The 13507-nt window shown below is 44.3% G+C and overlaps 1 protein-coding gene across 12 annotated transcripts in view; it reads right to left on the bottom strand.

Moving 5' to 3' along the window:
* Window positions 1–13507, bottom strand: part of PTPRM (protein tyrosine phosphatase receptor type M) — a 412807-nt gene that overhangs the window by 22387 nt on the left and 376913 nt on the right. For all 12 annotated transcript variants that reach the window (XM_081014113.1, XM_081014108.1, XM_081014114.1 and 9 more), the window contains one exon: window positions 9787–9884. In XM_081014113.1, the coding sequence (XP_080870239.1) occupies window positions 9787–9884 (98 nt within the window). The remainder of the gene's footprint in view (window positions 1–9786; window positions 9885–13507) is intronic.

Here is a 13507-nt window from a genome sequence, read left to right as displayed (position 1 = left end):
GGAGATAAGAGTAATACACTAGAAAATAATATAAATGATATAAAATTGTTTGGGCCTTACCCAAATATAATTATCTTGACTGACATAGAAAATGTGCAGGATCCTTATCCATTTTTCAAAGAATTGCATAGCTTGCTACAATGAGGAGATAACATCACAAATTATTTCTTTACCACTGGCACTTCACTTCTCTACTTAAAGTGTGTTGAAACCAACATGTGACAGAATTTAAACTAATTAGCAGATGTTTGAACTTTCATTTCTCACTGAGTATAGGAATGCCAAATTCCATCATGTTGTTGTTGTTGTTGTTGTTGTTGGTTGTTGTTGTTGTTGTTGTTGTTTTCTTGTATTGAGTTAAACATTGCTGAATACTGAAGCATTTTGTGCAAGTAAAGGGGAATGCCATTTGATCTGCAGCAGAAGTGATTTACAGTCACCGCACTATATGCTAGATAGTTAATCTTAGTTCTCCGAACTGTCTGGTATGCTGGTATATAGTGAAAAGCAACTGAGTCGTGCAAAATAGTGTACTGCACACTATACAGCTGACAACCCTGAGCTCAGTATTACCTGAATATGTATCAGGACCGTCTTTTCATCCTCTACTAGGATCTCAGCAGGGATCCTAATTTGGCACATGCTGCCCTCCTCCAACACTTGATGTCACACTTGCAAAGGAACAACCAGAAGCATTAAAGGCTGTTCCCAGTTGCTTCTCTGCAAGTGGAGTTTGCATTTGGTGTCCTTAAATTTGGCACCAGATGAAAGCTCTGCTGGGGGCTCCTGGGTCAAGTTAATCCCTCCTGGAAGTGAGACTTGCATTTGATGCCAAATCCCCAATTCTTCCTCCTCTTTCTTTGCAGAGGCGGCTTGAATCCAAGCATCACTTGCCAAGGAATAAAGGAAAGAATTGGGAGAGCACTCCAATTGCATACTTGATAGCTTAATATTAAAGTTTTTACTTTATACTGTTTTGGTTGATTATATGTATGTGTTAATGTCGTTCGCTGCTTTTGGGGGGCTATGGTCCAAAAAGCGGTATCCAAACAAACCACACCATATGAAGTTACATCACCTGATGTTGTGGTGATATCACATGATTGACAAATGGGTGGTCCAAGTGGCCCGTGTGTGAGCTCAGGATGCAGCCTGTCAGCTGGACCCTGTTCTTCAGCCCTGCACTAGGGCATAGTAACTAGACTATGTACAAACTGGTTAAAGAGAAAAAATTCACAGTATTGATGCACAGGACAAGTCATGCTACCCAGAAAAGTTGACATTGACACTATTCTGCTGCCAGACACATGTGACACAGCGGTTCAGTGTCTCTCTGCATTACTTCCAGTGTTAAGCACAACTGACGGTTTCCTCTTCAGCTGTGACATTCAGCTTCCCAAGTGTAGGGCTGTAATTATGGTGGGAGTCTAGGATACCAAAGACAATAGTAATTAGCAAGCACAGTCACAAAGACCTGTTTGGGTGCCTTTTCTCAGGAACACTGATTCTTCTGCTAACAAATAAGAGGTGTCAATGGGTGTCTCAAAGCAGAGACCAGTTTCAGGATTCTCTCTCTCTCTCTCTCTCTCTCTCTCTCTCTCTCTGTGAAATTTCCTCTTCATGCTTGCTCTGATCCTGTTAATTACCAATGTGTTTTAGCTGATGCATTCATAAAAAAATCCTGCAGGTCAGCTGCAAAGAGCTTGGCCCTAACGCTTTCAGGACTTTTCTTTAGTTAAAACTTAAGTAAATTAGACCACCAAAATGTATAATCTACGTACTGTGGCAGCAGTGTACAAGACAGCCTGACATCACCTTGTCAAAGGACAGTAGCTTGTGAATTCTGCTTCTTTCTTAATATCTAAACCTCCTCACATATTTGTGTATTTTTGTCAAGACCAGTTATTTGCACTTTTCTAACTGGATACCCTTAATTGGTTTAGAAAGGCTTAAGATATGAATCGCTATTGATTTTATACATTCTAGGATCTAGAGCATCACTCTCTAGTAGAAAACGGCATGCAAGATAAATGGAAAACCAATCAGACCTTCTCTTGGTGTTACAAAGGGCAATGTTCTGTACATGTTTTATGCTGCCCTGCTCAGCGAGGCAAGCACTGTTGATTTGGGGACATCTTTATTAAACGATTATAGAAGAGTCTGCCTAGCTTCCTGGAGAATAACAGCCAATTGTTCCCCCTAAGGATTTTGCTCCTGCTATGCATGATGGAATAAAGCCAACTTGTAATTTCTGGTTGTACATTTAGAAAGCAGAAATCTGGTTTGATTGGTAAGACACATTATCTTATTTACTGATGTCAGATTAAAGATTTTAAGCTGCTGAATTTTATGAAGCTTTTTTTTTAAAGTTATCTTTCAGATCTGCCTTCATCTTTACTGGAAAACTACAATTGTTTACATTTGTTTTAAAGTAAGATAAATTAATTTAACTATAACATGGATGGTTATTTCTCCCCGTTTTTTGTGCAGAAATAAATGACTGCTTAAGTGTTTTATTGCTCAACAATGGCAGTGGCTTCAGTGAGCATATAAAGAAGTGATGCATGCATGGGGGAAAACTGTGAACACAGCCTAAACTTTGTTTATTACAACAGCAGTTCCAGCTGCTGAGAAGGAAAGCCATCACTCACCTTAAACAGCACACTCTCATGCATGTTTACTTAGACCTAAGTCTCATTATCGTTAATGGGGCTCACAACCAGGTTAGTATACACAGGACTGCTGCTTAATAGTAGCTTGCCACTTTGGCAGTGGGACTGCTGCAGCAAGCACAACCACCCAGAGATGCAAAAATCCTCCCCCCCCCTACACTTGATCCACAACACGCACATTCATCTTATTTCTTTGGACTCTTGGCAATTTATATTCACTGTGTATGTTGCTGCAACCCAGGACAAGGATAAAATTGCTAGCTTTTATCATTAAATGCACTGACCCTGATCCAAAGATAGTGGTGCTCAATAATTATTGAACTCGACTGATAATGTGCAGCTAATAACTATGTCCGGTGGGCCAAGATAGTACAAATCAATAAATGCATGACTATCACGCTCCAGGACAATTAAATAATATTTCTGGCATCATTCCTACACAAGCATGTTGAAACAGTATGGACTGCACTTATGGTCATGTAAGCTAGGGTCAGTGGAAATATTTTTAAAGCCATTGTCAAACTGGCGTCTGTTTAGTTTAGGGTGCAATGAGGCAAGCCAAAGACAGTAGGGCAGCATGAGCAATGATCAAGCCTGATCCAGAAGTCATGGTTATGAAAAAGGGGGTGATAGTCTACTGGTGCAATGGAGTTTCCACGATGTGGGGCTGATCTGACACCAGTTCCCTCCATTGACTTGGCACTGAATCTTTGCTTTACGTCCCTCAGCTTGCCAGACCTTTTGATGCCTGCTGATAGGTCTTTTCTGAAAGACTTAGATAAAGCCCCTTCTGATCCAACATGATTCTCTAATCACGGGAGAGGTTCCATAACGTTTTTCTGTATATGGGGGGTAGTGAACTGCTGGTGTGGGAGGTCTGTGGAAACCAGCCCTTGCATCACATCATTTTTCAAAGAATATTTTTTATGGCAACTCCATAATGGCTTGCTCTAAATTCTAATGAGGCATTATTTGCATTTTTGGGGGGAATTCAGTCACATTCTAATGAGGTCTTCATAAAGCTGTCTAAATATGTTCAGAAATCATTAGTGTAGATTACCAGAGCAAAACACTCCTGGGGGACCTCTGCAGATTTTGTTACAGAACCTATGGCAGATGGATCAGTATAATAGCACAAGAATGCAAGGGGTTGGGGGGGGGGAAGAGGAGGGCATTGTTTGTTTGTTTGTTTGCTTGTTTTTGGTCTCTCCACAGAAACAGTGTGAATGTGAGCTACTCGGTTACATGCTACCAGATAAAGAGCTAAATGTCCCTCAGGTAGATTCATTAAAGGAGGAAAACAATCAAAACACATTTTGCTGCCATTTAAATACCAGGTGCACTGCGGTCCACAAGTGCCAGGAAAACCGACAAGGGTCCCTTGCTGGAATTCAGGAGAGCTTAAAGGATGCAGGGTTTTGACAAGCCTGCCTCAGATAATGACAGGTATTGGCAGATGTATGCAGGCCCTGCTAGAGGCGAATGGAAGGGCTGAATCATCTGCAGCAGGTGCCTGTGTGAGAGAAAGCCTCCCAGTGGCTCCTCTGCCTGCAATTAAAACCATCCTGATGCATAGAGCTCCAGGGCAAAAGCTATATCTGAGCACAAATTTAATGACTATCCAGTCCGGGTAAACAAACACACATACGCCCCCTCCATGATTAATTCATGAAGGACAAACACAAGTTATGTGGCAAACATGTTAAATAGGTATTCTTCTCTCCTGGAAAGAAAGAAAAAAGTTGAGCTATTTCCCTCCACCCCACCCCCCCTTGCTTTTGGATGTAAAAAATGGGCAGGTGGTCTCCCAAGAAATCTGTAAGTCAAATAACAAAAGCAGCGGTGAGCAGTTACAACAGCACGGGTAAATAAAAAAAAAACTTGAAAGCCACAAAAAGTCACAGTGCTGGCTCTACAGGAATCTAACCTATTGTCAAAACATGATAGTGGAGTGAAAACAACGCTGCCGCCCCCTCGCCACTGCCAGAAAAACCCTCAAGGACAGTGAACCAGCTAAAGTTATTACTAATGGAAGCATAACACAGCCCTAAGTGACTCAGCGGTGATGGACAGGAAACAGAGTTTGTACCTCCTTGGAGGCCATGGTCCTAGTGAAGATTAATTGCCAGACTTCTGTGTTCTAACTATTAATGAGTATTTTTGAAGGACGCTCTTTAAAGGAGGCTTCCTTTTGTGCCACTTTTCTAGGTTCAGGTTTTAAAGCTCCATGTCTGAGTGTTGTTGTTTGTCTTGGCGCTTCCCCCCAGGAAGACACACATTTTGCCACTGAATCAAGGCAAACGGCAATCAGGTTTTCTGGAAGAGCCCTTACTTGGTGTTAAGATCCACTCTGTACAGTGAAACTTACTGTTGTATAAACACAACAGTTTATACAACAGCTTCAAGAATATTTTCACACAATGCACTGGAAAACACATTATTCCCCCACATTTGCTGAAAGATACTGCTATCCTAAGCTGGATCTTACCGGAAGCTTACATAAAAGGCGCATGTGTGAACTGAGGTGCCACTGGCATTGTGTGTTCCCTGGGAATCGGGAATGTTATCTAGGGAAGAAAGAGGGTTCAGGCTATCCCTGCCCACATGATGGATGCCTCTTCTAAGAGCTATGGGTGAGTAAGGTCTATAGGTTTGGGAAGAGGCTGGCCATTATTCACACTTGCTAAGCAAGATGGTTATGTTTAATGCAAAATATGAGAGATTGCATTGGATTATGGTATATGACATTGGATCTACAAACAGGACAGTTTATCCTGGTTGCAGGATCTATCTACAAGTTTCTATTGTTCATTGCATTGGAAAGTTTAGACTGAGTCAGAAAATGTGAATGTTTTGCAGTTATTAAGGAGTACTCTGGTGCAGCTCCAGATTTTGGAGGAGCCTGAGCAAGCTGCTGTGCCCTGATGGCAATGTTCCTGCAGCTACCAGCCTCCTCATTACAGGCTTACCCATTGGCAGTGCTGTAATGGTCTAGTTGCTGTATAAGCTCCCAGGTGAGTGAGCCCTTCAGTGCAAGGTGGAGTGGGGTGCTAGTGGCTGGAGCAGAGCTACTGATGTGCAGTCCAAGTGTCGGCTCTGGTAGGCCCTGCCAATGATGGGCCTGGGTTGAGCAGATCCTATGGCAAACCATCTGGCAAGCACAGATCTCTCTTAGAAGCTCTGCAATGATTCTGAAGATTGCAAGGGAATACAGATACCCCATGAGTCAGTGATATTAAGAGATTTGGGGAAGTTGTGGTTAAGATGATTTTTCAACTTATGCTACCTGCAAGAATATTCCTTGGTCAAAGATAGGAAAAACTGGAACCCTCTGGAAATTAAATGTAGAACAGGGGTAATGCTAATTTATATCATGAGATATAGGGAAGGAAGAGTTAAGTACAGTGGTGCCTCGCAAGACGAAATTAATTCGTTCCGCAAGTTTTTTCTTCTTGCAAGTTTTTCGTCTTGCGATGCACAGTTTCCCATAGGAATGCATTGAAAATCAATTAATGCGTTCCTAGGGAAACCGCTTGCCAGGCTGGCGGTGCGGAGAAGGGCTTTTCTCCCCACCGCAAGCCTTCAGGACAGGTACGGGAACAGAGGGGAAGGCGCGCAGCGCTTTCCCTCTGTTCCCGGGGCTTGCGTGGGAGGAGGGTTTTTCCTCCCCACCGCCAACATTCAGAACAGCATTCTGAATGTTGGCGGTGGGAAGGAAAACCCTCCTCCCACCCCAAGTCTTCAGGAAAGCCATCCGATGCCGGGCGGCGGGAGAAGGTGTCCCCCCCCCCCGGCATCGGAGCTTCGTTCCGATGCCGGGCGGCGGGAGGAGGCGTTCTCCCCCCCCCCGCCCGGCATCGGAGCTTTGTTCCGATGCCAGGCGGGGGGGAGGAGGCGTTCTCCCCCCCCCCCCGCCCGGCATCGGAGCTTTGTTCCGATGCCGGGCGGGGGGGGAGGAGGCGTTCTCCCCCCCCCCGCCCGGCATCGGAGCTTTGTTCCGATGCCAGGCGGGGGGGAGGAGGCGTTCTCCCCCCCCCGCCCGGCATCGGAGCTTCGTTCCGATGCCGGGCGGGGGGGAGGAGGCGTTCCCCCCCCCGCCCAGCATCGGAGCTTTGTTCCGATGCCGGGGGGGGAGGAGGCGTTCTCCCCCCCCCGCCCGGCATCGGAGCTTCGTTCCGATGCCGGGCGGCGGGAGGAGGCATTTCCCCCCCCCCGCCCGGCATCGGAGCTTCGTTCCGATGCCGGGGGGGGAGGAAGCGTTCCCCCCCGGCATCGGAACGAAGCTCCGATGCCGGGCGGGGGGAGGAGGTCCGAGGACAGTGGGGAAGACGCGCTGCGCTTCCCTGCTGTCCCGGAGATTTCCCTATGGGCTTTCGTCTTGCGAAGCAAGCCCATAGGGAAATTCGTTTTGCGAAGCGCCTCCAAAACGGAAAACCCTTTCGTCTAGCGGGTTTTCCGTCTTGCGAGGCGTTCGTCTTGCGGGGCACCACTGTATTTAAGCTGTCAGGCGATTGATAAATCCATTTTGTTCAGGACTAAGAAAAATACAGTAGTCCTCATTTAAAGAAATAGACTGATGTCATGTGTTTAACTTGAATGGTAGGGAGTAATGAGGATATATAAATAATAAAATGAGTTCTGCAGTGATATGGTGAACCATGAATTAGGTACCTAGAGAAGAAACCAGAAAACTACTTTGCAATAGGTGTCCTCTCTCTAGAGAGGTGGTGTGGTGGAAATTCACCCATCACCCTATATCTTCTTAGGCCAACTTAAATTTTAATAATACTTTTTGAAAATTCAGACGTTGCAATGATACACCAAGAACATTAGAAAATATAACCCAGCCCCACAGAACTGTATACCAGCACCATGAAGCTTGCCATCCTCTTGTCCAGATTCCAGTTTTACAGTCAGAGAATCATGAACTTAGAAGGAATATTGCAGGCCATCAAGTCAAACTCTCTGCTCACAACAATATACCGGAAAGTTTTATATCAATAAATTAGTTGTAACTTTTTGCTTCAGCTTGAATGCAAGTGGCAGAGCTGATTCATTGATCAACCAAGTCTCAAACTCCTTTGGGTCCTAAATGGCCTCAATCTGACCTTTTAAGCCAGTCCAACTGGTTGCATCTTTGTGCTCTCATAACGGCACCTAATTATACTCACAAATTGTGCTGCTTTCTCATCCAAAAGTGGTCCTGTTCCCTGATTTGTGATCAGGCTCAGGCACTTTAGATGTCTAGGCACTACGATTTAAACTCACAATAAACCATGAGCAAAAATCCCCTTTCTAAACACAGAATGAAAATTGAATTTACAATAAAGGAAGCTGGAAATGACACATTTACTCATATTACTGAAAAATTAATTGATCATTTATAGTCCACATGTCTATTTTTCAGGGGGGAAATTATAAACTACTGTTTTGGCAGGAAATTAAAAACATGCATCATAACTGCTTTAGCTACACCGAAGTATATCTACAATTTCCCATTTTTTTCAGCAGCTAATAAATGCACTGTTCCTGGAGGTGTTGACAACATAGTTGATGAAGTTTGATATTTTCACTAGGAAACTGAACAGTGTACTCCCTAGGCTGTTTTAAACACCCTGACCTGCATCAATGCTAATGATACAGTGAAATAAATAAGAAACCCAACAACTCTTGTTGACCATTTAAAATGAAAAGCTAACTTCTGTTACTATCTTTTGAAAATAAAAGTGTACATGACCTAAGATACTTATTGCTTGGGAACTTAGAAATTTGGATTGCTTCTCCTTATTATTTCTATGGAAATGAAAAGCACAGCTTCACTGAGGAAAGGCCAGGCAATCTGGTCACTGCAGAAAGTAGTTATACCCTGCAAAAATTAATTACTAGGCAGAAAGCCCCAAAATGGCCTTCTATCCTTATTCAGTGAAATACACTGTAGTACTTTTGGAATCATAGGAGAAGAAATAAATTCTTTTATATCTGAAGTGTATTAGGGAGGGTTCCCTTGTATTTTGTCTGTGTGTTTTAGAAGTTGAAGGAAACCTGGGTGCAATTTTCTGCAGCCATCTAAATTTCTGAAGAAATCTGTGGTTGGCTAATATAAGTAAGAAAATTTCCTGGAGAAATAGATTGTTGAGGTTTTGTTTTGTTTATTATGTTTCTATCCCATTCTTCGTGAGGAGCTCTGTGTGTATGTGTGTGTGTGCGCACGCGCGCATGCACACACGTCTATTTTTACGACAAGTATGCAAAGTTCGCCAAATGGCTACTATTTTGTCCTAAAAGACAGTACAGTATATAATTTTTGAAAGTATAAGTTTTCTAAATCTCTCTCTCTCAGACCATGGGTAAAGAGGTGCATCTTCAGCATGTGATGGAAAGTGTCAGAAGCAGGGGGACAGGGGTGAATTATCCCCCGATTCAAAACCCGCTCCAGCTCTTTTTATGGGGGGGGGGGAGAGGTATCTGGAGATCCAGCCACAGATCTCCCATCACATATAGTTTGGCCCTGGGTGAGGATTTGAATAGAGGAATCTGAACCTAGCAACCTGAGCCACTTCACTGTGCTTGCTCTAAAACAGGGGTTGGCAAGGTTTACTGGCCATGGGCTGGATCACTCCCACGGAGATTGTCCGTGGGCTGGACTGGCACAGCGTGATGCCAGAAATTGCATCTGCGCCTGTCTGCATCACTGGAAGTTGCTTCTGCGCGTGCCCAGATGCCAAAAATTGTGCATGCGCAGAAGCAATTTTCGGCGTCTGGACATGTGCAGACGTGATTTCCAGTATCTGCGCATGCACAGAAACAATTTCCGGCGTTGCTCGGCGAATCCCCGCGCTGCGCCAGTTTAGCACAGCGCATGGGGGACTCGCCGAGCAGGCGGCTTGGTTCAGGGGTGGTTTGTGGGCCGGTAAAACGGTCTTTGTGGGCCGCATTTGGCCCATGGGCCGCACGTTGCCAACCCCTGCTCTAAAACACAAAAGTCCATTGTGTTTGAGACTGGAGTGGCCAACTCACAACTTAAGTAGAAAAGTTAGCAGCAAGGTTGTTAAATTCAAAACAGAGAAATCCCCACGGCATGCATAAATATAGACAATTCTCCAAACTTTCTTACCCTTCCCACTTCCACGAGATTTGTCACCATGACTATGCTTGCTGTATTTTCATGCCAGACCATTCTCCAGAAGTCATATATTGTCTCTTGCATTGGTCCTGAAAGGACAAATCAATCCACAGGTTATTCTCAGCACATAACAGGATTGGAGGAATACACACTGATAATGTTATAGGCAATATTAAAAACCTGACAGCTCTCAAGTGCGTTAAGAGGTGAGGCAGAGATCTTCTGTAGGCTCATTAATTTAGCTTGTTAAAGGCTCAATGGAGGTTTCAGTTTCTTTCAAACTAATTTGCAATTAAGTGTTCCCCCCCTCTTAAAATGAAAGAAAGTTGGTGGTGTTTTTTTTAACAGGAGGTCGCAATCCTATACACAAACATACCTGAGGGAAAGTGTCACTGTAATCAATATGTTTATTTCTAATAGGAATGTTTAAGATGCACTGTTAACTAACTACTAGGGCTGAGAGTTTGAAAAAAATAGTGCCGGCAGAGCAGCACCAGCAGTGGTGGCGCACTTCTGCTGCTTGCCAGGAGGGGCTGCGGCCAACCCAGGCCTGCCCCACCCCACCCCCCGTCCTGGCGAGCACTCCTTAGAGACTACTGTGTCAGGAAGTACAGTATATATAAATTGTTGAAAGAAATAAATAGTAACGCACCACCAGGAGAGCTCTGCTGCTGCATTTTATGCTTTGGGCATGAGTAATGTTTCAGTGGATGATATTGGCCTTTCTCACTTTAAACATTTCTCTTAGTTTGCACTATTGCTCTAATTAATCTAATTCTCAAATCGCTCCTTCTGAAATGAGGCAGGTTTTTGGAGACAGTTTTTTTTTTTCTTTGACAGCAGGAGAGAACATTGTTTAAATGCCAGGCCTGACAACTATCTTCATTTTAGAACATAACGAAAGAAATGAGCCCGGGGGAGGGGGAAGACCGGGACCACCCCCACCCCTAAAGTATCTGCCTAGGCTCTAGAATAGCCTATGTCTGTTGTTTCTGGAGTGCTCTATGGGAATCCAGGATAAAAGCTGGATCCACAATGAATCCCAAGCATTGACTGGGCCTTTGGGGAGGGTGTGGTCCTACCCTGGTACTCCTTCTTCTAACACTTTTGCTCCTGCAATTTTTTTTTTACCCTGCTATGTCACTTTGTCTGAGAGTCTATTGGAGACAGAGATAATAAGCAGATATAAAACACCATCAATTACTAAAATCTTGCATCTACAAACAACCAATTACTGATCCTCTTCACAACACTTTTTAGTTACTTATTTAGAATTTTACTAGTCTATTCATTTGAGGACTTGCTTGAAACATTGCAATACCTTTAAAATTTTAACATCAGAATTGCCGACAGCTGATAAAAAAAGGGCAACAGTAATCACCCTTGAAATAAGAATGTTTTTTCTAAAACAATAGCTGCAAATGACATACCACAACACTAATTGCACCTGAAAGCTCATGTGCCCACTCATCTCAGGAGAAACACATTAAAGGATATTATTAAACTGAAGAAACCCACACCCACATATCCAACAGTAATCTGTTAAAATGTATTTTTCATTGACATTTGAAAACATTTAGCTTTAATGTTTTCATCTTGTATCTCCAGCCTTGTTTTGTGTGAGTGTCCTACGCAAAAATGACAAAGGCAATTAAAATTAGGCAATCATTCTTGCAAGATCAATATCATTGGCCTGCAGGGCTCAGAGCAGGTGCATTGTATGGAGTTATTGTTTATAAGGGGAAGCTGTCCAATCTCAAATATCTGCTTTAACTGTGGCTGCAAAAGTAGTTGCTTACAGCCCTCTGCAGTCAAAACAGAATCTTATGTTTGGCACTTGAGCAGAACCATCTATTTGTATTTACTACTACTACTACTACTACTACCACCACCAGTCCCTCACCAGAAGGGCCCAGGTTATGTTACAGAAATATAAATACAGCACTATAAATTTAAAAGAAATTACAATCACAACTAGATAGATCTCAATTGTCAGGGTAAAGAGGTGTAGGTTCAGCATACAATGAAAGCTGTACCATGAAGCTGCCAAATGTGGGGAGGAAATTCCTCAACTTTTGGGCTGGCACAGGGAATATCCTTTCCCAGCTCACCAACCCCTGAACCTATGAGGAATGTGGAACTACCAAGAGAGCCCTCTCCACTGATTGTAACACCCAAGAGGATCTGCAGGGAAAGAAGTGGTCTTTCAGATATTTGGGGCCCAAGTTGCTTAGGATTTTCAACACTAGTATAAGCAGCTTGAACTGGGCCTAGACATGATGTCGCAAGCGGACCAGCTGTTTTGAAACATGGGTTATATGAGTTCTGAAGTGAACTCCAGCCAATAATCTGGCTGCTGCATTTTGGACCAGCTGACGTTTCCAAATCATATTCAAGGGCAGCCCCATGTAGAGCACATTGCAATAATCCAGTCTGGAGCATTGAGTACTGTGGCCAAGTTGTTTCTGTTCAAAAGAGGCTGTAACTGGTGAACCAGCCAGAGCTGGAAAAAGGCACTACTAGCCTCCAGTGATAAGGCTGAACTCAGGAGAACCCCCAGGCTGTGGACCTGCTTCTTCCAGAGGAATGCAACACCATCTATGACAGGCTGTCTCCCCACCTCCCAGACTCAAGAACTTGGGACACCAAACATTCCTGTCTTTTTAGGATTCAGCTTCAATTTATTGGTCCATTTCAGTCCATCATCACCTCTATGTACTGGTCTAACACCTTAACCCAGTGGTTTTCAACCAGTGTTCCATGGCACCCTGGGGTGCTTTGAATGATAGTCAAGGGTAGCGTGGGCAACACTGGCCTCTGTCTCTTTTTCCTTCCTTCCCTCTCCTTATGCCCTCTCACGTCTCTGCCTTCCAAAGACTTGCACAGTTGTTTGTTGCAGCAGCAGCTGCCCGAAGGACTCACAAGGAGAGGGGAGAGGAGTGGAGGCTGAGGGAACACTACACAAGGGAATGTGTTCGGAAAAGGGCGAGAGGCTGCCAGCTCTGCAGGCAAGGGGGGCATAACTGGGCTTCTGAGCCACACGGGGTGCCGCAGAAAGAATGCAGTTGGTCAAGGGAGCCGTGGACTCAAAAAGCTTGAAAACCTCTGCCTTAACCAATTGTCCTGATTCTGTACCTGACAGAGAGGTACAGTTGGGCGTCATTCGCATATTTATGACACCTCAGATCCTGAAAACAGCTCCTGACAGCTTCTTTAGAATGTAAGAAGAAGCTACTGAATGCGGCCAATGGCTCATCTAGTCCAGCATCCTGTTCTCACAGTGGCCAATCAGATGTATATTCCAGGTATGATAGTGGTCTGGAGGCTTGAGGAGTTGTGGGTTATGGGGGAGACTCACAAGAGGCTTGGAAAGGGTCCACTTGAAACCACTTTGAATATCTGATTACTGGGGTGGGGGAGTTCTTTGACACATTCTGAGCCACCCCAAGGAGAAATGGGAGAAGAGGGATGCACCCACCATCACTACCCAGGAGGATTATGCTTCTTAAAAACAGGAGACTTTGTCCTGCCGTGTGTGAGAATGACTTCATGTGGATGCAGTCAGGGGCTCTAAGCCCAAAGAGCAGGAAGGGACTCAGGGAAAGTTAAGAGGGATGGCAGGTCGTTATGAATCTCCTATCCTGCATAATGGGCAATTTGTGCATGGCTGAGGGCTATCCAGAAAAGAGAAAGGCCTTCATGGAACCCAATG

Source organism: Podarcis pityusensis, assembly GCF_964106645.2.
Source record: "Podarcis pityusensis genome assembly, chromosome: 7".
NCBI lineage: Eukaryota > Metazoa > Chordata > Lepidosauria > Squamata > Lacertidae > Podarcis > Podarcis pityusensis.
Note: the sequence above shows the minus strand (reverse complement) of the source record. Positions and strands in the feature narration are given on the sequence as shown.